This window comes from Sturnira hondurensis, unplaced genomic scaffold (genome assembly GCF_014824575.4).
Source record: "Sturnira hondurensis isolate 20B ecotype Veracruz unplaced genomic scaffold, ASM1482457v3 Scaffold0003693, whole genome shotgun sequence".
NCBI classification, from domain to species: domain Eukaryota; kingdom Metazoa; phylum Chordata; class Mammalia; order Chiroptera; family Phyllostomidae; genus Sturnira; species Sturnira hondurensis.
In genome coordinates, this window is record NW_028076324.1 from 9,525,038 (window position 1) to 9,549,837 (window position 24,800).

The 24,800-nt window shown below is 52.0% G+C and overlaps 1 protein-coding gene across 5 annotated transcripts; it reads left to right on the plus strand.

The window, feature by feature from the left end:
• The first annotated feature begins 104 nt into the window (after positions 1-104).
• On the plus strand, positions 105-24,739 carry ANKRD24 (ankyrin repeat domain 24). Of its 5 annotated transcripts, XM_037042574.1 has the most exons (22): positions 105-1,199; positions 3,001-3,072; positions 10,356-10,442; positions 10,548-10,678; positions 10,756-10,844; positions 11,808-11,872; positions 12,368-12,425; positions 13,764-13,834; positions 14,022-14,128; positions 14,301-14,488; positions 14,973-15,001; positions 15,631-15,711; positions 15,856-15,963; positions 16,708-16,752; positions 16,834-16,932; positions 17,757-17,829; positions 18,061-18,179; positions 18,355-19,851; positions 21,989-22,156; positions 23,903-24,028; positions 24,254-24,319; positions 24,428-24,739. In XM_037042574.1, the coding sequence occupies exons 2-22, from the start codon at positions 3,037-3,039 to the stop codon at positions 24,503-24,505; spliced, it is 3,321 nt and encodes a 1,106-aa protein (XP_036898469.1). In that variant the 5' UTR covers positions 105-1,199; positions 3,001-3,036; the 3' UTR covers positions 24,506-24,739. The 5 variants fall into 5 exon arrangements, with proteins under 5 accessions (XP_036898469.1, XP_036898470.1, XP_036898471.1 ...); XM_037042575.1 differs by lacking the exons at positions 105-1,199; positions 3,001-3,072 and adding an exon at positions 9,272-9,521 and having other exon boundaries at positions 24,402-24,739; XM_037042573.1 differs by lacking the exons at positions 105-1,199; positions 3,001-3,072 and adding an exon at positions 9,274-9,521.
• The last annotated feature ends 61 nt before the right edge of the window (positions 24,740-24,800 follow it).

Here is a 24,800-nt window from a genome sequence, read left to right on the forward strand (position 1 = left end):
TCCGCCGGAAATTGGGAGGGACACGTTAGAAGGACGAGCTGCCGGGCCGCTCCCTCCAAGGCGCATGCGCCTGTCACTGACGCCACAGGCGCCATTTTAACTGCTGGTGGAAAAAACTGGCCTATTTCTAAACGCTCGTGTGGGGCGGGAAAGGGTCTGTGACCCGGCTGGAAGCTGCAGAGCACGTGAGAGTTCTCCAGTCACCTCTAAAAGGAGGGACACAGCTATTTCCCCTTTTTATAAATTAGTAAACTTATGCTCCTTCTTCACCTCCAACCCCCTTGAGGACAGAGTCGGAGAGAAGGAACCCAGGACTCTGGCTTCTAGTCTAACGTTCTTTCCGTTGCACATTTCAGAAGTTTATAAAGTTACAAGTGAAGGGTACCTGTGGCGGGGAGCAACTTGAGGCCTCACTAGAGAGGGTCTTTGAAGCCACTGTAAGTAATCTGAATATTATTCAGGTGGATGATGATCTCCACTCAGCGGGGCAGGTCCAGACTGCACCAAGAGGCTAGAGAAACTGCTCAGGGTCATCGGGGCTGGTGGCCTTTGGGACTCGTTTAAGAAACACGAGTTGAGCACCGACTTCATCAGTGCTCAGGAAACACTGAAGAACAAAGGTGGCACTTTGTGGCTGATGATGGACACAAGCCAGTAACTGGGCAATGGTGACTTAGTGTGGCTGAGGTGCAATGAGGGCACCTGGCGATGAGGAAACTCGGATGAGGCACGTGATGCAGCCTGGGGACACCCAGAAAGGCTTCCTGGAGGAGAGGATGATGTAGCAAAGATCCGAAGAGTGAGTAGGAGTGAAAGAGGGAGAGTGAACGGATTGGGGGTGACACAGGGTACAGAAAGACTGCTCTTGGCAGAGGGAATAGCAAGTGCAAAGGCTGGGAGGAGAAGAGAGTGGCTCATTCCAGAAACGGAAATTGGTCCAGTGATGATAGGGGAAAAGTTGGTGTCTTCCCACTAGATCCCGTTGGCCAACAGGCAGCCCCGCTGCCAATCTGCCGCCTCCTTCAGCTCATCCCCGATCCCCCTGGGGCTGCTGCCCGCCCGCCGGCTCAGAGCTGATCAGGTGTCAGAGCTGAGTGCTCGGAGTTGCTGGTGCGAGCTGGTGGCCCAGCTGGAAGTGGGTAACCGGAGCCAGCAGTGAACACAGTGGCCTGGTGCTGGAGTCACTGGAGCTACAGGAGGTAGGAGAGGCAGGAGAGAAGGGAGGCCTGGGATGGGGGCACCCTTCAGGACCTTGGGCTCCTTGCCCCTGAGCCCTGGCATGTGGGAGAAAGGAGGGGCTGGTATATATTCCAGTCACACTGAGGGGCTACCCAGGCACCCTTGCCAACACACATTCCTGCATGCACTTCTCAGCCTTGGTCTTGTCTAGGGTATGTACCCTCTTTTCTTGCTGCTCAATAACCTGCCTGGCCTTCAGGCCCTGTTTATGTATCATCACCTCTTCGGGAAGCAGCTCCCTAGATGAGGGTGCTTCCCCTGCCGCAAGCCCACATATTCCCACCTGCTCAACCTGTGGAATCCTCTCTTGGATCTCTTATTACACTTTTCTCTGGGTGTGATTGAATCTTTTAGACAGGGGCAAAGAAAAAGGATGAAGTGGGTGATGAGTGAAGAGGTACATTGAGTGAATGGGGTAGATTGGAGGGATGAATGAACTGATGGGCAGTCGATGGAGGGGTGGGTAGATGAAAGAGTAAATGGATGGATTGGCAGATGGATGGATAGTTGAATAGAAAATTAGTAAGTCAGTGGAAGGTGGATGAGGATGGATGGATGAGTAGATGGGTGGGTGGGTGGGTGGGTGTTGGATGTGTGTGTGAGTGGATAGCTGGGTGAATGGGTGGATGGATGGGCGGGCGGGTGGATGGTAGATGGTGGTTGCAGGGTGAATGAAGCATCGTTGAAGGGTGCATGAAGGACCAGAGAAGAGTTGGGCAGTTGAGTTTGTGCGTGGACGTGTAAGTACTAGAATAGGAAGATGGATGCACAGGTGAGTGGGTAGGTAGAAGGAAGGAAGTCTTAGAGAATCATGGGCAGGTCGACAGGTGAAAGGGCAGGTGAAAGACACACCTTCACAGAAATTCTGCTCAGACATAGGATGGAATCCTGAGCCACACATCTAGCAAAACATTCCCTTCAAGATATCCCTGCCTGACCTGCCTATTCCTACACATGCATGGAACATGGAACAGGCATAGGTGCACAGACAGGCATGCACACACATGCTTTGTGCTCGTGTGTGCAAACGCATGCATAAAACTGTGGCCCCAGACTCCACCCACCTTGAGTGACTTTCCTCCGTGCTCTCACTCAGAAGCCAGGCTGGTATAAGGGGACTTAGCTGCAAGGATGCTCTGACTATTCAAGAAACATGCCTCTGTGCTGAGAGTCTCAAAGAGCACTTTACTGTTCAAGATGATAGAACCAATCCAGGCACTTTGAGCTTGTGAAGCCATGGCTGGGGAAGAAAGGACCCAGCTAGGGCTGGAGAAACCCAGTTTGGTGAGTTAGAGCTTTGCCTATTGGTGAAAGACAAAGCTGATAGATAAAAACACAGGATTTTAAAACGGAGGTGTGAAGAATGACTAGGAGTTCATCAGGGAGGGGAAAAGAAAGGCATTTTAGGGAGAAATAACTGCTTGGAGACCAGAACAAGCTTGATCTGCTTGGGCCACTGGTGAAGTGCATTTTTAAGCACCTGCTCTTCGCTGACTCTGTGCTATGGACCCCACTGAAAACTTACCATGAGTTGGCAAGAGGGGATTATCTTCCTCACTTTAAGGATGAAAGATGTGAAACTCAGAGAGGGCAAGTGACCTGCTGAAGGACACACAGCAGTGAGGAGATGGGGCATGTCTGTGTCCTGTTCTAGGGGCCAGGATGGCCCAGGGAGGAGGAAGCGGTCCTTTGGAGGAGGGAAAGGCAGCTGCCCCTCCTGCTCACCAGGACTGATATACTTCACCCCTTGGCCTTTCCCAGGTGGCCTGGGTTGAGGAGAAACATCGGATACTGGCCATGAAAACTCTCCGGGCTCGATTTAAGAAGTCAGAGGTAAGTCTGAGGCCATTGAGATTTTTGCTGTCCCCCAACCTCAGGTTTCTGTCCCCCAGGGCCTTGCTGGTCCACTGGGCCCTTGGGTCTTTATCCCTTACCGATCAGACTCTTTCAACAGCTTCTACATGACCAGAGCCCTCTCTGTTCAAAACTCTTCCATAGTTCCTCACCTCCCACAGGTTCAAGTGTACCCCTTTAGCCTCTGGCCACTGCCCCTTCCTTTCCTTTCCTACACTTGCTGACCCGATGTCCCCACTGTTTCCTGCTCAAGCTTTCCAGCCACTGTACCTCTGCCCAGGCTGCTCCTCCACCTGGACTGCCCTCTCCCCAAATCGGTGCCTACCAAACCCTCCTCATCCCTCCCAATTTGGCTCCTTCCAGCAGATCTCTGTTCTCCCCAGTTACAGCAACCACTTGCTGTTTTGAGGGCTCACTTTCTTGTAGACTCTGATTCTTGCTTTTTTTATAATAGGCAAAGGGCAATTTCACATTCAAGGAGTTTAACTGATTTAAAAATACAGTTCAGCTGTCTTTACTGTTATATATTAGATGCTTTTCCAAGTCATGTTTAAATTTCAATGCTTTATGTGATAAAATTGCCAACTGCCCTTGGGAAACTTAAAAAAATTTTTTTCTTTATTTATTTTTAGAGAGAGGGGAAGGGAGGGAGAAAGAGAGAGAGAAACCTCGATGTGCAAGAGATATGTCGATCAGTTGCCTCTCCCGTGTCCCCAGGTGAGGACCGGGCTTGCAACCCAGACCTGTGCCCTGACTAGGAATTGAACTGGCAACCTTTTGGTTCACAGGCCTACACACCCAACCCACCGAGCCACACCAGCCAGGATGGGGAAATTTTTTTAATTGAATGTATTGGGGTGACATTGGTTAATAAAATTACATAAATTTCATGTACACAAGTCTATAATACATTATCTGCATATTGTGTTGTATTCACCATGATCTCTTGCTTTTGCCTATTTATTCAGCAAACATTTGCGTCAGACACTGTTTTGGCACAGAACAAACAGCAATGAATAGGCAGACAAAAATCTCTGCCCTCAGGACCTGACAGTCGGGTGGGGGAGATGGATACTAAACAAGACAAATGAGTTGAAAGGCATATTTCATGCTATCAAGACAAAGAAAGCAAGGAAGGTGAATTGGAGTGTCTGGGGAAATAGTTGCAATTTTTTTAAAGATTTTTTAAAATTTATTTTTAGAGGGGAAGGGAAGGAGAGAGGGATAGAAATATTAATGTGTGGTTGCCTCTCATGAGTTCCCTGCTGGGAACTGGCCTGCAACCCAGGCATGTGCCCTAACCGGGAGTTGAACCACGATCCTCTGATTCATAGGCTCACGCTCAATCCACTGAGCTACACCACTAGCCAGGACAATAGTTGCAATTTTAAAGTAAGTTGTCAGCAAAAGCCTTGTCAAAAAGCTGATATTAAAGAATATCTGATCTAAAGCACAGATCAGAAGAGAAAGAGGGAGGGACTTGTGTGTTTACTTGAAAAAACTGTGTTTTAGGTGAAGGGAATGGCCCATGCAAAGGCCCTGAGGTGGGATTGAGCTGGCCTCCCTTGCAGCTATATTTTGGACTGGGTACCCTCAGAGGGAAATGCTTCTTCTTCTGTCACCTCCATTCCCTCCGGCCCCCATCTCAGTCCCTGCCAATGTGGAGGCCAGTCCAGGGCACAGATTAAGAGACCTAAGTGAGCATTTGCATGTAGAGTCACAATGCCCCTTTGTACTGGCCTCAGTCCGGCTTGACTTCACACTTACAGCACGAAGAAACCAAGGTCCAGAAAGGTTAACTCACCTCTTCTGGTCAGAAACACAGAAAGCCAAGCGGCAGCATGAGGTTCAAACATGCCTGACTTCAGAGCCCTTAGTCTTTCCACCCCATGATAGGGCCTCCCATTGGCAGTCATAGCCCAGAGCAATCAGAGAAGCTTGCCTAGAGGAGGCAGCTCTGGAGAGGAACCTCAAAGGACAGGGAAGATTTAGATAAGTGAAGTCACATAGGAGTGTGGGCAAAGGTTCAGAGGGTAGACTGGGCCTGGTTGATTTAGGGACATACGGGATTATCAGCAAGTTCTTTTGGCTGGAGCAGAGGTAGTGAGGGACAGCTCAGGGCAGACAGGGCCCAGCTGGAAGAGCCCTTGAGGGCCGGAAAAGGGGCCAGGGCCACAAGCCTGGTTCTATAGTTAGGTGGCTCTGGGTTTCAGTCCTGCCCCTGATAAGCTGTGTGACTTCGATCTGTTGCTGCCCATTGTGTGGCCTCCCTCAGTTTTTCAACTTATTTTATTTTACTTATTCTCGTTATGTATTGATTTCAACATTCCTTTTCACTCTTAAATTTATTTTAATTTTATATTTAATTTTTAATTGAATATCATTGAGTTCACTTTTATTTCATTTATTTTTGTTTTTACTTATTTGTGTTCAAATACTATAAATAGCTCACCATGTGCTTTGCAGGTGTTAGTACATTAATCTCTTAATGAAGTAGTAGCTTTTATGATCCCCGCTTAATGGATGAGGAATGGAGGCCTAGAGAGGTTAAGGAATTTGCCCAAGGTCACATAGCTTGAAATTGAGACACCAGACTTCCTCACGATTTGGGCTTTTTTTTTGGGGGGGGCAGGGGGCTAGTGCATTGATTGAAAAAATTAAGAGCCTTGGCTCGTGTGGCTCAGTGGCTTGAGCACTGGACTGTGAAGTAAAGTTTGTGAAGCTGGTTTGAATCCCAGTCAGGGCACATGCCTGGGTTGTGGGCTGGGGATGCACAAGAGGCAACCACACATTGATGTTTCTCTCCCTCTCTTTTTTCCTCCCTTCCCCTCTCTCTAAAAATAAATAAATAAAACCTTTAAAAAAGAGAGAAGGAGAATAGAGAACTAGAAAGGAATTAAATGACTCATTAACCTCCTACAAAACGGGACACGAGCTCAGCTCCATGCCCTGTGGAATGCCCCTGAACTTTTTCTTCCAGTTTGGAATCAGTTCCTAACTTAGATTTTTCACATTAGCCCCCCAAAATTTCTGAAGTTGTAGCCAGTGGTAAGCCAAACAAATAACTTTAATTTCAAAAGCAGAATTATACTGAAATCGATTTTTTCAAAGTTTTGTGCCACTAAAAAAAACCCAAAAAAACAAACTCCTAGTTCTGGGCATGGGTGTTTTTTGATAGGTGTGTGGCACAAAGTCAAGGGCGAGGGAGAAGGGGGGACTGGCAGGTGTTAAAATCTCAAACTGAGTATGGGGATCTCTGGAGGCATCTGGGGGGCAGGGGATAGTGTTTACTCCTAGCAGGGAGGAACCTGGGTTGGGCTGGGGGCGCTGGAGTACTAGCTGGGAGGCCTAAGGGAGGAAGGAGGGGAGAAGCTTGTCCTGCATCCCTCCCTCCCCCGCAACACACACATCCGGCATGGCATCTGCCATCTCTCCCTCCACCTGCCCGGCTCCAGTTTCTCAGCAGACAGCAGGAGTCAGGTTCAGCCTTTGTTCAGCTCCCCAAGGGAAGAAAGCAAACACCCATGACTGCAGAAGTCCCACCTCATGTCTCAGCGGACCTGTCATTCTCCTCTTCTCAGCACACGGTCTGGCCCTCACACCCTTGCTCCAGTCCTCCTCTGCTGCCTGCGGTGCCCTCCGGGTCCATTCTGCTTCTCTAAAACCAGCCTCTTCTTCAAGGCCCCAGCAGACAGCAGTACTTGCCCTGGGCCTCAGTGTTTCCATTCAGCAAGTAGGAGTTAACTGGTCTTCCACTGGCCTGCTGCCCTTATTTCAGCTTTTAGAAAAGTCCCACAAGAAAAAGATTGGGGTTTTAGAGATTCATAGAGTCCCACTGCCTCAATGATTCCTGGAAAACCTCTTTCTTTCTCTCATATTTACTTACGAGAGTCCCCATTTCTTTAATTCATTCAACAGACACTTATTAATTACCTACTGTGTGCCAGGCCCCGTTTAGGTGTTTGTTTGGTTTAATACTCTGCTCTTACCATCTTGAAATTCCTAATAACTTTTTAACAAGAGGCCCTGCATTTTCCTTTTGCACTGGGTTCTGCAAAATCTATATCCAGCACCTGCTAGGGATACAGCAGTGACCATGATGGACCAGAGTCCCTGCCCTATACAAATTATATTCTAGGGGACAGACCAAGAAGAAACAGAATGAAAAAAAAAAGAAACATTGTTTTGGAAGGTACACAGTATGGTGGCAGATGGTGCTAACAGCAGTGGAGGAGAAACAAACCCTACTAAGCAGCTAGAGAGTGACAAGGGAGGTGAGAGCAGGCTCTCTGAAGGGGTGTCTTCGGAGGCAGACAGTAGGGAAGGAGTCAGCCACCAGGGCAGTGCCGGAGGGTTGGCACTCAGGTGGAGAGAACAGCGAGAGCAAAACCTGGAGGTTGGACCAAGCTGTTTGTGGACCCCAAAGGAGGCCATTGCATTGGGATGGATTGGCTCAGGGGAAATAATGTAGGGGAGATGAGCTCAGGGAGTTGACAAGGGCGGGTGCTTAGAGCAGAGGTGGGCACATTTTTCCTGTTAAGGGCCAGATGATAAATATTTTTGGCTTCTTTGACCCTCCAGCCTCAATTCTGCCATTGCAACTTGGGAGCAGTTATAAGCCATCTTTATGGATGTAGCTCTGTCCCAATAAAACTTTGTGGACATCAAAATGTGAATTTCGTGTGATTTTCACACATCACTAAATTATTCTTTTGAGTTCTGCTTTCTGCCCAACCACTTAAAAATGTAAAATTCATTCTGAGCTCTTGAACCTGACAAACCAGGCAAGGGTGGGATTTGGTTAAGGATCAGTTTGCAGATTCCCTGCCTTAGAACTTCCAGGGCCATGTGAGTAGTTTGCATTTGATGCTGAGTGAGGTCGCTGGAGGCTTTGGCATGGGAGAGAGAGGATCTGATGCAGGCTTTAGGAAGCTGGGAGACAAGGGACAAAGGAGACAGGACAAAAGCTGAGAGACCAGGGAGCGGGCATCCCCAGCTTGGTGATGGGGCTGGACCACGAGCGAGAAGGGTGGACCTGAGGTAGTTTATAGCCAGTGGGGTTGGCCTGGTAGATCGGGTGTGCAAGGAGAGAGAGGGGCCAGATAATGCCAAAACTTGGCTTGAGGCCCTGGGGGGCACGGTGCCCATGGCTCACTGTGGGGGCCTGTCCAGGAGGACAGGCCAAGGGCAGTTGGAAATCCGCGGTGTGAGCCAGGAGGTCCGTTCCAGGCTCCTCTTTGGACTAGCCAGCCCCTTGGAGTTAGAGCCCATGGCTGAGCCCTCCCCGCAACACACACATCCGGCATGGCATCCTGCGTTCCCAGGATTCTGTGTTAGGTATGCACACAGGCCCAAAGATGTCTTTTTTTTAAACTTTTTAACTTTTTAAATTTCTTTTTGTTGACTCTATAGAGAGAGGGGACGGGAGGGAGAAAGAGAGGAGAGAGAAACAATGGTGTGAGAGATAAACCTCAACTGGGTGCCTCCTGCACACCCCCTGACTGGGGACTGAACCTGTAACCCAGGCATGTGCCCTGACCAGGAATCAAACCTGCAACCTTTTAGTTTGCGGGATCATGCCCAACCAACTGAGCCGCCCTGTCCAGGGCCAACCGCATCTTTGTTTGATGAGTGAATTCACGTTTATGCTGCATTTACTATCTACTGGGCAACGTCCCGAGTGCTTTGCGTAAAGTGCCTCATGGTCCTCCAATAACCCTCTGTGGTAGCTACTATTTATTATGAAACCCACTTCCCAGATGAGGAAAGTGAAGTCCAAAGCAGGTAAGTATCTTAGTGGAGTCACACAGGTAGTAGTATGTGTGGCAGCGCAGTGGGTGTGACTCTGGTCAAATTCAGGTCTATCAGACTGCAGAGCCCCACTGGCAGTTGAATGAATGGATGAATGAGGGATGAATGAGTGAATGAATGGGGCAATGAACAAATGAGTGAATGAATGCCGGGTGAATGAGCCAGGATGTCAGGGCGGCAGTGGGAGGCTCTGTCCATCCAGGGCTCAGGCGGAGAGTCACTTGCCACTCCCAGCCAGCTTGAAGGAGGTGGAGACCACGCAGGCAGGCTGGTCCGTGGAGACCCAGTGGGCAGCCTGCAGGGATGAGGGAGCCAGGCCCCTTGGCAGCAGCCTCCTCTTGGAAATCAGGTCAGGTCTGGCCAGGGCGGCACCATTCCCGTCCCACCCCCACACTCCCATTTCTGCCCAGCCCCCTCCCTGGCTCTCCCCATTACCTTGGGGGAGGGGCACCCGGGAGGGGGTCAAGCGGGTAAGGGGGTAGGGAGGGCAGCGCCGGGTTTGGCACCACTCTCAGGTCTGACCACCGAGCTCTGGCAGTGCCTGCCCCTCCCTCCTGCCCCTCTGGCCACCCGACGCCATGAAGCAGCTGTGTCTGTGCTCCGCCAACTCCTTTGCGGTAGGGCCAGAGGAGGGGGCCTGGGAGCCGGTGGGACTCGGGTCCTAACTCTCCCCCGTCCTACCCCTCCCCACCCCCAGCCCCTGGGAGAAGAGCTGGGAGGGGGCAGAGGTTGGGGGGATGGATGGGGCTTTTGGGGAGATAGATGGGGACACTTAGGATAATTGACAGGATAATTGTCCCTCATTTGAAGGGACACTTTGGAGAACAGTTTTGGAAGGGGTTATTGAGGGGAGAGTTTGGATGCTATTTTGCGGGATCACTTCTGGGAAAAGATACTGACATTTGGAGAACAAATTCAGAGGACATTTGAGAGATTTTCAGGGGAGGACATTTTGGGGACAGATGATGAAGTCATTTAGGGGGACAATTTTGGAGAACACATCAAGAACTTGGGAAAGACATTATGGAATGCATTTCAGGCTATGATTTGGGGGAACAGATTTTGGAGGACATTGGTTCACAATTGTAGCATTTTAGGGGTGATGGTAGGATTCATGGCAGAGGGTGGTTCCAAGGAACATTTAAAGGGACACTTTCAAGGCTTCTTATGGCAAGACTTATAGGGTAGTTCAGAAAGATGTGTGGGTCCGTTGTTGGGGTGATGTTGGGAAGGTGGCTGGTCACTGAGGGACAGGCTGGGGGCCTAGGTGTGGGGGACAGTTTAAGGAAAGATGCTGGGGGGCTTATCTGGGATGGTTTAATGGGAGGATGCTGGCGGTGGGTCTGGATGGACATTTGGGGTGATGGGCCTAGAGACAGATCCTGGGAGGCACAGGCTGGGAGGACACTGAGGACCCCAGTCAGGACCACCTGACCCCCCAACCCCCGCAGCTGCGGCTCAGCCCCACCGACCTCGGCTCCTGCCCACCCTGTGGTCCCTGCCCCATCCCGAAGCCGGCAGCCAGAGTCAGGCGCCAGGCAAGTGCCCAGGGGTGGGTGGTGAGAGCCCAGAGCCCCTGCCAGGGGAAGTGGGAAGGGGGCAGTGGCTGCCTGGCCCCATGGTCCTCTGGGTGTGCCCCACAGAGCCAGGACTGGGGCAAAAGTGATGAGAGGCTGCTGCAGGCTGTGGAGAACAATGATGCCACGCGAGTGGCCTCCCTCATCGTCCGCAAGGGTCTGGTGCCTACGAAGCTGGACCCCGAGGGCAAGTCTGCGTGAGTGCCCACACCTGGGGGTTGTGATGGCTGAGGGTTAGTCACCCTACGGCTTACCCTTTACTTCTGACTTCAAGGTTCCACCTGGCAGCTATGAGGGGTGCAGCCAGCTGTATGGAGGTGATGCTGGCACACGGCGCCAACGTCATGAGCACGGATGGGGCAGGTACTGCCCACCAGGCCCCAGGGGAGGGAGGAGGAACTCAGACCAGGTACACAGCCTGAGGGTCCAGCCAGACCCTACTTCATGTCCTCAGTGTCTTGCTGAGAAAGAAGGGGTTCCTTTTAGTGCCCCCAGGGTGTCACAGGGTGTCAGGCTGTGGTGCCCAAGGACAGGAACCATTGCTGTCACCAAGCAAGGGGAATCAACTTGTAGATGAGGAGTAGCTGGGACTCAGTTTGTGGTTGAGTCAGAGGAAGTAGTTGCAACAGAGGAGTATGTGAGCTTGGGAAGTATCTGGGGGCATGTGAATAAAGTGAATTTGGACAGAGTAACTGAGTATGTGGAGTAGCTGGGGTTTAGAGGTAGCTGGAGCTCTGGGAATAGCTAGAATAGAAAGAGAATCTGGGTTTATGACTTAATGAGGCATCTGAAGGAATAATTGAGATAGATTACATGGCCAAAAGAAGTATTTGGGGCTTAGGGACTAACTAGGCATGGGGCATATCCATGTCTGAAGCTTTAGGCAACAAACAGTGCCAGGATGTGTAAAGTAACTGCAAATTTGTCTAGTATCAAAGGCTGGGACACAGCTGGCACGTGGAATAGCAAGGGTGTGTGGATTAGGTGCGACATACAGAACAACTGTGAACTCTGAGGGGCATGGCTAGCACTTCAGTGTAGCTGAACGTGTAGAATAGCTGGGGATATGGGAAGTAGGGCTTGGAGGGTGGGTGGGAGTGTGTAACGGAGGTGAGATTGTCTGGGACAGACTAGCTGGGGCTTGGAGAGTCCCTCTGACTCCCTACTCCCTCTGACCACAGGGAGTAGCATGGGTTTGAGAAGTACCAGGGTTTGGGGACTTGCTAGACACAGGGAAACAATCATCACAAATAGTTGACACAAGCTGGGGAGCAGCCAGAGCTTCCTGAGTGTCGGGAGCCCTACTAAATCTTCTCTCCTTTTCAGGTTACAATGCCCTCCACCTGGCTGCCAAGTATGGGCACCCACAGTGCTTGAAGCAACTGCTACAGGTCATTTCCTTTCTCGTCTCAGATACTCCCTTGCCCTGACTGCTCCTGACTCACAGCACTTCCGTGAAGCCCTTGTACTCCCTGAATCCTAGCTATTCCTTCACCCCCTTCACTCCCGAGCTTCTTCTTCCTGAGTGTCCAGATACTTCCTGCATACAAGATATACCCCCAATGCCAGGTATTTCCTGAGCTCCAGTTTCTCCCAAGCCCTAGGTACTTCCTTGGCCACAGGTACTCTTAGAACTCCCATCTTCTCCCCAAACCCTCAGCTGCTTCTGAGCTCCTCGCTATTCCCTTTCTCTCACCAACTTTTATAAAAACAAAGAGTCACTCAGAGGCCCATGCGGAGACAGGCTCCACAGAGCAGGTGAGTGGGAGAGGAGACGGGTGGGGCCAGAAGCCTGAATACAGCAGAGCCAACGAGGGGCAGTTCCCGCAGAAACCAGCAATGAAGAGGAACGGCTCCTCAAATGACCTGGCCCACCCTCTCCCCAGGCATCTTGTGTGGTGGACATTGTGGACAGCAGTGGGTGGACAGCTCTGCATCATGCAGGTGGGTACACCCAGCCTTGCCCTGCCCTCCAGGGCCCAGAGGGTGCTAGGCTTGGGGCTTATTCTACCCAGGGCTCTGGGGACCAGCCTTCCTTCTCTTTCCTCCTTGCTGAGCACCTACTATGTCAGGTGCTGAGCCTCAGTGACCCTTTGAGCTGCAGGTATTGACCTTGGACAGACAAGGTGATTGAGCTTCACCCACAAAAAAATAGGGAGGACCTAGGCTGTCTGACCCCAAAGCTCAGCCTGCAGTATGCCAGGCCGGGGGAAGGGTGATGGGGGTGTTGGGGTGACCAGAGTGTCATTTCCTTGGAGGAACTCCTGGGAATCTCCGGAAGGCCAGAGGTCCAGGTAGCCTTTACACTCATCAAATTCAAACTATGTCCCTGAGGGAGGGGAAGGGACCTACCCCCTTGAGCCAGAACTCAGCCCTATCTCTGTGCACCATGCCTGTGACATTCTGGAATGACTTTAACTGATGACTCTAGAGGACTGTGTTCGTCCTCTTGGGAACACAGAATCCGTTTGGGCCCACTTCAAAGTTTTATTCCCTGCGGCTGTAGTATGCTGCCGCCTAGTGGTGGCAGTGCCTTAGGTCACAATGTGGAAGCTCATTGGCTTTTTTCAGTGAAGACTTCTCAAGGACCTGCTACATACCAGGTTTTCTAAGCATTAGGATTATAGCAGCAAACACCATCCTGTAGTCCCTGGGGCACACAGCAGACCTCACAGTTTGCTGACTTGTCCAGCAACACCTCCCAGCAGAAAGCCCTCCCACCCCTTTTTGAGGCTTGGGCATCCACACCATCTCCCGTATCAGCCTCACTCAGCTTCCAACTCAGAACCCTTATCCTTGCAGTAACCACTACCTTCCCCCTTTAACCTTCAAAACAGAAGTGAGGTCATACCTCGAGAAGCTTGTCCAGCCTCAGCTGAGGTCTGATCCCTCTGGTAAACACTAATGCTCTCTGTGTGAGGGTTTTGTGCACACAGTAGGTACACAGTAAGTGAACCAAGGCGGGGGCATGCGCAAAAATCAGCCTGAAGTTCTACTCCAAGAGAGAACCACGGTGGAATGGGGAAAGCGCTTGGGACCAGGAGTTAGCAACCCCAGGTCCTAATTGTGGCTCTGCCTCTGACCCCTCTGGGTGACCATGGACCTGATTGGGCCTCAGTTTCCTTGCCTGTAAAGTAGGATTTATACATTTTTTTAATTGATCTTTCAGGGGAGGTGGGAGTTTCTCAGGAAATAAAAGATAAGAATCACACCCAGACAAGAGGCTCCCAGAAAACGTCTAAGCTCTGCCCTTCCTACCCCCGTCCTTTTGCCTTTTTCCAGTGGCTGGTGGCTGCATCTCTTCCTCAGAAATGCTCTGCTCCTTCAAGGCACATCTGAATCCCCGAGACCGGGTGAGCCTCTGGGACCTTCTGGGGAAAGATGCTGTACTTGACAGATACTGCCGCCCAGTGGCAGTATCCCAGGCACCCTTTGAATAGTGTGGGAAAGTTTCAGATGAAGCTCAGGGACAGTTGTATAGGCTTCCCGGCCTCCCAGGGCTGGTCTCTGATGTTTCATTCCTCACCCAACCCCCGCCAGTTGGGTACAACGCCCCTCCTCATAGCAGCTCAGATGTGTCACACAGATCTGTGCCGCCTGCTCCTGCAGCACGGAGCTGCCGTGAATGACCAGGACCTGCAGGGCAGGTGAGTGCCTCTCCTGGCCATTCCCTTGTGTGCTGTGTGACACTGTGACGCCTCTTAGCCTCTCTGGTTTGGGGACCTAGTTGACCTCCTCCCTCAACCCAGGCCTGGTGTTGAGGAAGGTGTAGGGGTTTGAGGCTGTCCTTACCCTCTCAGCAGCCCCCTCTCCTGGTAGGACGGCCCTCATGCTGGCCTGCGAGGGGGCCAGCCCTGAAACAGTGGAGGTGCTGCTGCAGGGAGGGGCTCAGCCAGGCCTCACGGACACGCTGGGCCAGGATGCTACTCACTACGGAACCCTGGCAGGGGACAAACTCATCCTGCACCTCCTGCAGGAAGCAGCCCAGCGCCCCTCACCACCCAGTGGTATGCAAGCCCCACCTCTAAGCTATTTCGGGCACCCTTCTTCTAGGCAGTTTCTTGCTACCCCTTTCCCTACCGTGGATAGTTTCAAGGTATCCCTATATGCTACAGAATAGGAAGTTTTATGGCTCCCTGATGCTACTCTAGACAGTTTCAAGGAGCACCAGAGCTTTTAGAATAGTCCAGGGGTCCACTCTACTTTCCCGTGTCATCCTTGTTCCTGGATCTTTGCCTTTTCTGAGAATTGGCATCCCACTTGCTCCGTCCTGGAGCTGCCACTGTCCTCTCTTTTTGAGAGTTCCAAGGCTCCTCCTATCAGTATTATGCCAAAGAGGTTGATTCCCAGCTTAAAAGTTCTGATTCTTAGGATATCGGGAGCCACCCCCATAAAGTCCCTTGGGTTCACTGATGCCCTTCGTAGGGTGGGGAATGGAGTCCCTAGAACACAGTGCCTGACCCTGCTTTTCTTTCTCCCCTGCCCTCCTAGAGGATGACTCAGGCGAGGCCTCATCTCAGGTATGGACCCCTGAGCGGTGGATGAGCCCCCTCCTTATGCACACACTACCTTCCCCTTGCCCCAAGTTCTGTGGGAAGAGAAGGAAGAGATGGACCCCTGCCTCAGGGTTAGGACTTGAAAGGACATCTTTGTGAAGAATGCTGCCTTCAGGGTACTTTGCCACCAAGTGGCAACATTACCCACAGCATTAACTCCTAGAACTCGTGAGAACAAGGGAAGGATGGGGTCAGATCATGGGGCAGGGTCGGGGGTGAGGGGCACTGAGATTCCTGCGGGCCAATGTAGTCAGGTGAGGAGGCAGGTCTGGCCTCTTTCCCGCTCTCAGCGTACAGCACCTTAGTTCCAGGGGGAAAGGACGCTTGGAGATAGGCTGGCCTCGCTGGGGAAAGTCCCAAGGCCCAGAGAAGATGAGAAAGTAAAGCATAAGATCTGGAGCTCTCAGAGAATGTGGTCTTATGCCCCTCTATGCTGGGATCAGTGAGGCCCAGCAAGAGCAGGGACTTGCTCAGGATCATGCAGGAAGGGAGGCCAGAGCTGGGGCCTGGAACACATAGTGGGCTGAGTGGGCCGATTGAGCCAGGTAGGAGGCTGGCATGTTTCCGTGTGTTCCTTCGCTCCCTCCCACCAGAACTCCGTGTCCAGCCATGAGAAGCGAGGGGCTCCCAAGAAGCGGAAGGCACCTCAGCCCCCTGCCAGCATCCCTGTGCCGGTGAGAGATGCCCTGGCAATGGAGGAGAGTGAGGGCCCCCAGGGGTAGGAACGGGGCGGGGGGAGGAAGCTCCTGCTCAAGTGTGCAGTGGGACAGCCCTTGCGCCTCATGTGAAAGTGGTGGGTGCTGGGGTTGGGGGAACAGGATGACCGTGAGGCCTACGAGGAGATCGTGAGGCTGCGACAGGAGAGGGGCCGCCTGCTTCAGAAGATCCGGGGCCTGGAGCAGCACCAGGAACGGAGGAAGCAGGAGGTGAGGAGCAGCAGGGACACAGGGTGGCGCTCAGACTGGGGTGGGGTGAATTCTGGGGAGAAAACTGCTCCTACCTCCCCACCGTCACCTCCTCCCTCTCTTCCCCTCACTCGCTCTGCTTTAGCCTCAGGCCTCCTCACTGTTCCTCCAACACACCAGGCATGATCCTGCCTTGGGGCCTTTGCATGTGCTGTTCCCTTTGCCTGGACCACTTCTCTCAGATCTCTCCATGGCTCCCTCGCTTACCCCCTTCAGGTCTTTGCCCAAAGACCCCGTGTCAAAGATCCTTTTCCTGCCCATCGTATTTAAAATATGAAGAATTTGTAACACTCTTTTCCATTCACTTTCCAGTTCCCTTTATTTTTATGTAAAAGCACTTGCTGCTGTTGGGAATACTATGTATTTTATTCACGTTCACCCACTTGATTGTAAGCCCATGAGGGAAGGCATAGTGAATGGTGTCTGGCTCACAGTAGATGTTTGATAAATATTTATAGGATGGACAAATATTTGAGTGAGTGAGTGACTGACTGACTGAATGAATGAATTAGTGGCCCAAAATGGGTTCTGGCCAAAGTAGGCACTCCGTAAGCGCTTAGTAATGAATGAGCAGGCAGAGCAGTGCTGGGTGTGCAGTAGGGGCGCAGTGGGTGTCTGTGGTTGGGAGGGAGGGTTGCTAAGCAGGAAGTGGGCCAGGGAGGCCCCCAGCCCAGATCCAAGTCCTGTCCCTGCTTCTTTCATAAGCTGCCAGAGGCGGAGGCCAGCTCCCTTCACAGCCTGGAGAGACAGGTAGGCGGAAGGTCAGGGGAGAGCCCTCCCAGCCCTCCCGTGTTTCTTCCTAGAGGCTGAGCCTCCGCCGCCCTCCTCCAGGTGCAAGAGCTACAGCAGCTGCTGGCAGAGAAGCAAGAGGAGAAGGAGAGTTTGGGAAGGGAGGTGGAAAGTTTGCAGAGTCGGCTGTCCCTGCTGGAGGTGGGCTGGGCAGAGAGTGGGGGCGGGGCCTCCAGGGGAGAGGCCTCTCAAATCAGTTACATGACAGCCACATTAATACTCAGACAGTCTCACACACAACAAACATACAAATACAATCACACATAGGTAATACACACATAATGGACATTTCCCAACTTTCACAATCCCACACACTCACATACACACAGAGCTGGATGACCATGCTCCCAGCCTGTAGTCTTACACACACAATAGGCAGGCAGACAACAAACAGCTCATAAAAGCACAACCACACTCCTTACAAATAAATGCACACAACAAACACTTCTCATTTAATCACACAATGACTGTACACACACAAATACATATACATACAGTTCACAAAGTATGTAAGTACACAGACATATTCATATACACGAAAAACACAACCATACACACAACAGACTAAAACACAAGTCTGTGTTTTAGTGCAGAATCACACACCATCGCAGGAATTCACACAGGAGCACACACGCGCTGCACACATGTGCTCACTGCAGGCCGCAGCCTCACACCGCACAGACACGCCCTTGTGAGGTATACCCCACCACCCCTCCCGCACTCCCACGTGTCCAGGCTGCACGTACAGCCCCAGTTGTTGGGGTTGTAGTCACACACTCAGGCAGTGATTGAGCCATTTACTAGTCTTTCTGGGAGCCCAGCATAGTCCCAGGCACATAGTAGGCACTCAGTTAATATTTGTGAGTCAGACAGACCCATGAACAGCTGTCCACTCTAGATTCCTGGGGGGAAAGATTGGGAGGGGGGCAGGACTCAAGCCAGACATTGCCCCCCCCCCCCACTAGAATGAGCGGGAGAACACCAGCTATGATGTGGCTACCCTGCAGGATGAGGAGGGTGAGCTGTCCGACTTGCCAGGTGAGCCCCTACCTTGTCCACCCTCCATCACTCCCACCCACCTGGTCCTTGGGGTCCCAGGGGATAGAGTTTTTACCCATAGGCATGGGGAGAGTTTGAAGCTGAAAAGAAGGTTGGCCCTCACTTGTTATTTATTTCACATGCCCCGGGGGCCCCAAAGCAACACTCCAGACCCCAGCTTCCATCCCCCGTGGCTTGGGACCCCAGGGTCTGACTCCGTGCCCCTGCCAGGGGCCCAGACGCTGCTCTCCAAGCAGCTAAGCTCATCAGCCCAGGAGCTCTTGGCCTCGCTGCAGGAACAGGTGGATGCCCTCACCAGACAGAACCAGGAACTTATGGAGAAAGTTCAGGTGGGGAAACTGAGGCCTGGGGTAAGTGGGCTAGAGACAGATCTGGGGGATTGTTCCCCCAGGGTTTTGGGGTGGACACATGTGGCTGAGCCTATGGGTGGGGAAGGTGGCAAGACTGCCCTGTGCCCCCACAGCCACTTCAGTTCCCTCTGGCTCCCACCCCACCCCCACCCAGATCCTGGAGAGCTTTGAGAAGGATGAGATGGAGGCAAATGGTTCCGCTGAGGTCGTCCCCCTGGCCCTCTATGACTCCCTGCGGGCTGAGTTTGACCAGCTGCGCAGGCAGCATGCCGAGGCTGTGCGGGAACTGGAGCAGCGGGAAGTACAAGGGACCCCTAGAGAAGAGAAGGCGGCCCCTGGGGAGTGCAAGGACATGGGAGCCAAGACCACCCGAAATGGGCCAACAGAAATGGAGTTGGATGGCTCTGTGGCTCCAGAAAATAAAGTTAATGGAGCTGAGATCACAGACGAGGAGGCTGCAGTAGTTGAAACCACAGAAGCCAGGGCTTTGGAAGCAGCATCTATAGGGACTGAGGCCACGGAAACAAAACCTATAGACACTCAGGCCGTGGAAACAGAGGGTGCAGGAGCCACAGCCCTGGGTACCAAGGCCATAGGGGCTGAGGCCACAGAAATGAAAGATCTAGAAGGAGGAAACCTGGAAACACAGGCCATGGGAGCAGAGGCCACAAATAGGAAAGCAGAGGAACCAGAAATCAAGGCCAATGGAGAGGGTGCTGTGGACGGACAGCTCACAGGCACAGAGACCGTGGACATGGAGGCCACCACGCTTAGGGTCCCCACGGGCCCCGTTCTACACTCTGGTGCTGCCGAGGCCTCCGAAAAGCTACAAACTGAGCTGGAGATGAGGATTCGTGGCTTGGAGGAGGCGCTCTGGCAGCGGGAGAGGGAGGCGGCCAACGAGCTGGAGGCTGCCCGTGGCAAGTGGGAGGCTACGGAGGCTGAGCGGGTATGTGAGGCTGAGGGTGGTGGGGCTGGTGGTGGAGGCAGCAGTGACATGGTCCAGCTTCGGGCAGCCCTGGAGCAGGCCCGGGAGGATCTCCGGGACCGGGACTCCCGTCTTCGGGAGCTGGAGGCCGCCTTGGCCTGGCTGGACGAGGCCCGGGCTGGCAGGCTGCTTGCTGAGGAGGAGGCTCGGGGCCTGCGGGCAGAGCTGGCGCAGCGGGAGGAGGTGCGACTGGAGCAAATTCGGGAGCTGGAAGTGCTACAGAAGCAGCTGACCACTGTCAAGGCCGCTGAAGAACAGCAGCGGGCAGCAGCTACTGAGCTGGGCCAAGCCCGGGATGCAGCCGAGGCCCAGGCTGCCGCGTTGGCCGCTGCCTGTGAGGAGGCTCGGCAGGGCCTGGCAGAGCTGCGCGAGGCCTCAGAGGTGCTCCGCCAGTCAGCAGTGCCAGCCTCTGAGCATCACCGGCTGCAGGAGGAGGCCCTGGAGCTGAGGGGCCGGGCGGCCAGCCTGGAGCAGGAGGTGGTGGCCACAGGCAAGGAGGCTGCCCGGCTGCGGGCAGAGCTGGAACGGGAACGTGTGGGCAGCGTGGCCCGCTTGGAGCACGAGCGCATAGTGGGTACACTGCAGGCCGAAGTGACCCGGCTAGAGGGGCAGCTAGAGGAGCTAGGACGCCGACATGAGAAGACCAGCGCCGAGGTCTTCCAGGTGAGCTTGGCTGGGCCCCCAAGGGGCACACCCTGCAGCCACTGGGTCACCTTTTGACCCTGCAGCCAAGAGGTGTCCCAATTCCATAGATTTCAGTCCCCCAGACACTTAACCCTGCCATTGGTTCCCGGTTACTTTTGACCCTGCAGCCATTCTGACCTCCTGAAGGTTTCAACTTGCATTTTCTTCTTTCTTCCCTTTCCTTTTATTTTATTTTGTTTGTTTTCTTCTTTAAAACTTTTTGGCCATTTTGACCTCATCATTTTTTCTAATGGTTAGCACTTTTTGGAATACATTTATAAAATGTATTTGTACCCCAAAGTCATGCAGGAATTCTCATAGGTTTTCTTTTCTTTTTTTTTAAAGATTGTATTTATTAGCTTTTAGAGAGGGGTAGGGAGGGAGAAAGTGAGGGAAAGAATCATCCATGTGCAAGAGAAACATCGATTGGTTGCCTCTTGCATGCCCCTGGCAGGGACGTGGCCCACAACCCAGGCCTATGACATTGGTTAGTACAATTATACAGGCTTCGGGTGCACAAGTGTATAATTGTATTGTGTGTTCATCTCCCCAAGTTCATTTTTAAAGAATTTTTCAAGAATTTGATTTATCTATTTAGAGAGAGGGGAAGGGAGGGATGAAGAGAGAGACATCAGTGTGTGTGATGCCCCAGCCAGGAGCCGGAACCCACAGCCCCGCACGTGCCCTGACCGGAACTGAACCAGTGACCTTTCACTTCACTCCATCAACTGAGCCATGCCGGTCAGAACCCCAAGTTCTTTTTTTTTACAAGCAATGAATTAGGGGTTTTCCCCTGATGTTTTTACCAAGTGTCCATTTTCTCTGCTGGTCAAAATGATTCTACGTTTTTTTCCCCAGCTGCCTCTTTTGAGATTGTCACTTTGGCTTCGGAGTATTTTGATGCTCCAGCCCATTCTGGAAGAGAACGTCATGCACAGGGGTCTTTGATCTCATTTTGAACCCAGTAGATTTTGATGCTGACTTGTTTTTTTTTTTAAACCCAGGGAATATTTATTTTGTCCTTGAGAGTGGACCTTTTGACTCTACCTTTTTTCTTAAATTAAAAAAGAACAAAACAAAACTGGGAACTGTTTTAGCAAGTATGTAAATAAGAAGCTACATTCAACGCTTGCCAGGAAAGCAATTTCCTCTCTGAGCTTGTTTACTCACCCATGTAATGGGGACTGTAATAGTTCCTAATCCTCATGTGGAAATAAGTGGTTTAATTTATGTTAGCTACTTAGGACAGTGATGGTACAGACCATCTATAAATGACAACTAGAATGGTTATTTTTCCAAGGTACCCCCTTTTAAACGGGCTAGGCCCCTTGATCCCAACCCAGCCTAAGTATGGCCGTCTGCACGGATGTCCTCGCAGTTTTCACCTTGCTCACGATCACTTGTTTTTCAGGTAAACTTTACAAGTCTGGTTTGATGTATCAGTCAGTTTAGGATATATTTAAGTTGTTCATGTGTGACCAATCTGTACTCATTGTAATATCTAATTATTGTCTACTTTTTTCTGGAGCTGCTATTTCTATCAAGGCCAGTGTTACCTGCCTGCCCAGGGTCAATTTTTGCAAATCTAACATCGCTCTCTGATCTTGACATTTTTGTAAAAATGCAGTCATCAACTTTTGGCCATCTGTTTGCTTTTCATCCAGATTCTTCTGTTTTTCGTTCATTTTTTAAGAAGTCTACCTTCAACCACTGGCAGAGGAAAGAACATTAGTGGTAATAATAATATCAGCAACTCAACTAGAGCAGTTACTGTGTACCAGGCACTGTACAAGCGTATCCCATGCATTTGCTCATTTTACCCTCACAACCACTCTGTGAAGTAAGGGGCTGTAATTGTCCTCATTTACAGTGTCTCTGGGACACAGAGGGTTTAAGTCACTCTTCTTAGGCAGCACAGCTAGCAGGTCAGAGGGGTTTGGCGGGGTCAAAATGCTCCTAGTGCCCTGGGAAATTCAGAACTTCCTGAGTCAAATGCCTTAAGGTCAAAACGGGCTTAAATGTCCTCAGGTCAAAATAGAGGGTCAGAGGACCTCTAGGGTCCAGACATCTTTGGGGACCAAGCGTTTTCAGGGTCACACATCGGCTTGGGCCACAGGTGCAGCGCGAGGCCCTGTTCATGAAGAGTGAACGGCATGCAGCTGAGGCCCAGCTAGCCACGGCAGAGCAGCAGCTCCGGGGACTGCGCACCGAGGCTGAGAAAGCGCGCCAGGCCCAGAGTCGTGCCCAGGAGGCCTTGGACAGGGCCAAAGAGAAGGACAAGAAGGTGGGTCCCCTTTTCCTATACTTGGTCGGGGCCCCTACTTAACAGAGGTTGGTGGGAATCTAAGAATGTCCCAGCTAAAAGGGTTCTGGGAAATGCGCCCATTTTCCAGGTAGGAGTCTGAGGCAAGGAAAAGGAAGGGGTCAACTCAGACATACAGACAGGCCACTGTTCCGACTACTAATTACTGCCACAGTAACATTTACTGAGTGCTTACCACATGCCGGGCCCTGTGCTGCACGTTTAACATGGAAAATGCATCTAACCCTCATATTAAGTTCCAATTAAATTGGTGCTTTTATTATCCCCATTTGAGGAAACTGAGGCACAGAGAGACGAAGCCACTTGCCCGAGGTTACGTAGCTATGCAGTGGTTCCTCCAGGGTTCAAACCCAAGTTCCCAAGTTCTTTTCTTTTCTTTTTTTTTAAAGATTTTATTTATTTCTTTCTAGAGAGAGGGGAAAGGAGGGAGAGGGAGAGAAACATCAGTATGTGAGAGATACATTGATCGGTTGTCTCTCACATACCCCTAACCAGAGACCTGGCCTTCAAACCAGGCATGTGCCCTGACTGGGACTCAAACCAGTGACCTTTTAGTTTGCAGGCTGGCACTCAATCCACTGAGCCACACCAGCCAGAGCCCAAGTTCTTTTCTTAAATAGTAAGCATAATGATAACAGAGGCCTCTGGTTATTGACTCAGCCATTTTTCACATACCATCATTTTTAATCTCACAACCCAAACAGCAGAAAGCATTATTATCTACACCTTCCAGATGAGCAAAATGAGGCTCTGAGAGGCAAATTGAACAGATCAAAGTCCCACAGCACGTCCTGGACAGTGAATGTGACCCTTAGAGCCCCGGCACTTCAGTGCAAAGAGTCACCCAGACACAACTTGCTGTGTGACCTTGGATAAGTCACTTGACCTTGCTGAGTGCCCGTTTCTACCTCTGTAAAATGAAGATAAAGTTACAGTAGGGGCTATGCTTTACTTGTAGAAGGTTTCCTCATTCTTAGCACTAGTGATATTCAGGGGCAGTGCTCTCTGCGAGGGGCTGTCCTGGGCACTGTGGGGTGTTGAGCTGCATCCCTGACCCCACCCACTTGATTCCAGGAGCACCCCCAGACATTGCCGGGTGTCCTCTGGGGGTAGAATGGCCTGTGACTGAGAACCTCTGATCTACAGAAATAATAATAAAGCTCAGCATTGATTGAGTGCCAAGCAGTTTTAAACTTAATCACCACTCAGAATCAGTTAACTTGTGAGAACCATGGTTCTTCTTACCTCACAGATAAGGAAACTGGCTGGAGAGGGACCCAAACCCCTGCTTTCTGACACAGCTCCCCAGGCTGACTGCCCCCCAGTTCCATCATCTTCCCTTCACAGAGACTCCGAGAGGGGGGTGTGGCAGGGTCAGCTTTCACTGTGAAGGGCCCCATAGGCAGCGTTTTTGGCTCATGTCTGCCATTGCAGCAGGAGCCACAGGTGACGTGAACACGAATGGGCGTGGCCGCCCACCAACAAAATTTTATGTATGCACATGAAAATGTGAATTCGATATAATGTTCATGTTCCACAAAATAACATTTGTCCTTTTGACTTTTAATCCTCCGACCATTATTAGCCCATGGGCCAGAGTTTGCTAGCCTCTAGGATATGACCTTCCCTTGCAAGCCTCTTCCTATCTTCCTTACCGCTGCTATTCCAGCCCTGAGCTCAGGGTGACACCTCCCACTCCTGCCCCAGATCACAGAGCTCTCCAAAGAGGTCTTCAGTCTTAAGGAAGCACTGAAGGGCCAGCCAGCAGCCCCAGGCAGCCCAGAGGTGGAGGCCCTCCGTGGGCAGGTGAAGGCTCTCCAGGGGCAGCTGGAGGTGAGAGCTGCCCTGGGCACACACAGGGAGCCTGGAGAGGGCTGGGGCGGGGCACGGGACCCTGGGGCCAACGTGCCAAGTGTGGGAGGGAAATGTTGCAATATTTTGTCAACTGGCACTGCCACGCTTGTCCGTGCCATCAAAATAGGGGCTCAGGGTGCAAAGGGGATCATTTGGCGTCTTGGGGGTGTTTTGCTTCTCTGAGTGCCCCTCCACCATGTACAGGAAGCTGCCAGGGACCACAGTGCGGTGGTGGCCTTGTATAGGAGCCACCTCCTGTATGCCATTCAGGTGAGTCAGCCCTGGCTCTGGCGGTACCACTGGCTGCTCTTGGGCCTCTGTTTCCCCATCTGTACAGTGGTGGGGCACCCAGGTCTCCCTCTGCTCCCCCCACCCCAGGGCCAGATGGACGAAGATGTGCAACGGATTCTGAGCCAGATCCTACAGATGCAAAGGCTCCAGGCTCAGGGGCGCTAAGCCTTGGAACACTGACCCCTGCCGCCAGGCCCTGCACAGGGCACACTGGGGTTCTGGCACTGATCTTCTGAACTCGGAGGTCCGTCCGCCTGGCCCTCCCGACTGTCCCTGGCTGGCTGTTTATCACTCAGGCCCTAACCATGCCCCGCCCCCCATCAGAGAATCTGTGAGTCCCCTCACTCACTCCTGTCACCAGATGCCACCCCAGGAATAAAATTCACAGAGCAGAGAAAAGTGTGTGGCCTGATTGCTGGGCTCCCACTGCGAAGAGGGGAGGGAGTGGCTCAGAGCAGAT

Excerpts from the sequence above, each read along its gene's own strand:
- ANKRD24 (XM_037042573.1), top strand. The coding sequence starts at position 9,483 with ATGAAGCAGCTGTGTCTGTGCTCCGCCAACTCCTTTGCG. Across the intron at positions 12,426-13,763 it reads GACAGCTCTGCATCATGCAG|TGGCTGGTGGCTGCATCTCT; the intron begins GTGGGTACACCC and ends GCCTTTTTCCAG. Across the intron at positions 13,835-14,021 it reads ATCTGAATCCCCGAGACCGG|TTGGGTACAACGCCCCTCCT; the intron begins GTGAGCCTCTGG and ends AACCCCCGCCAG.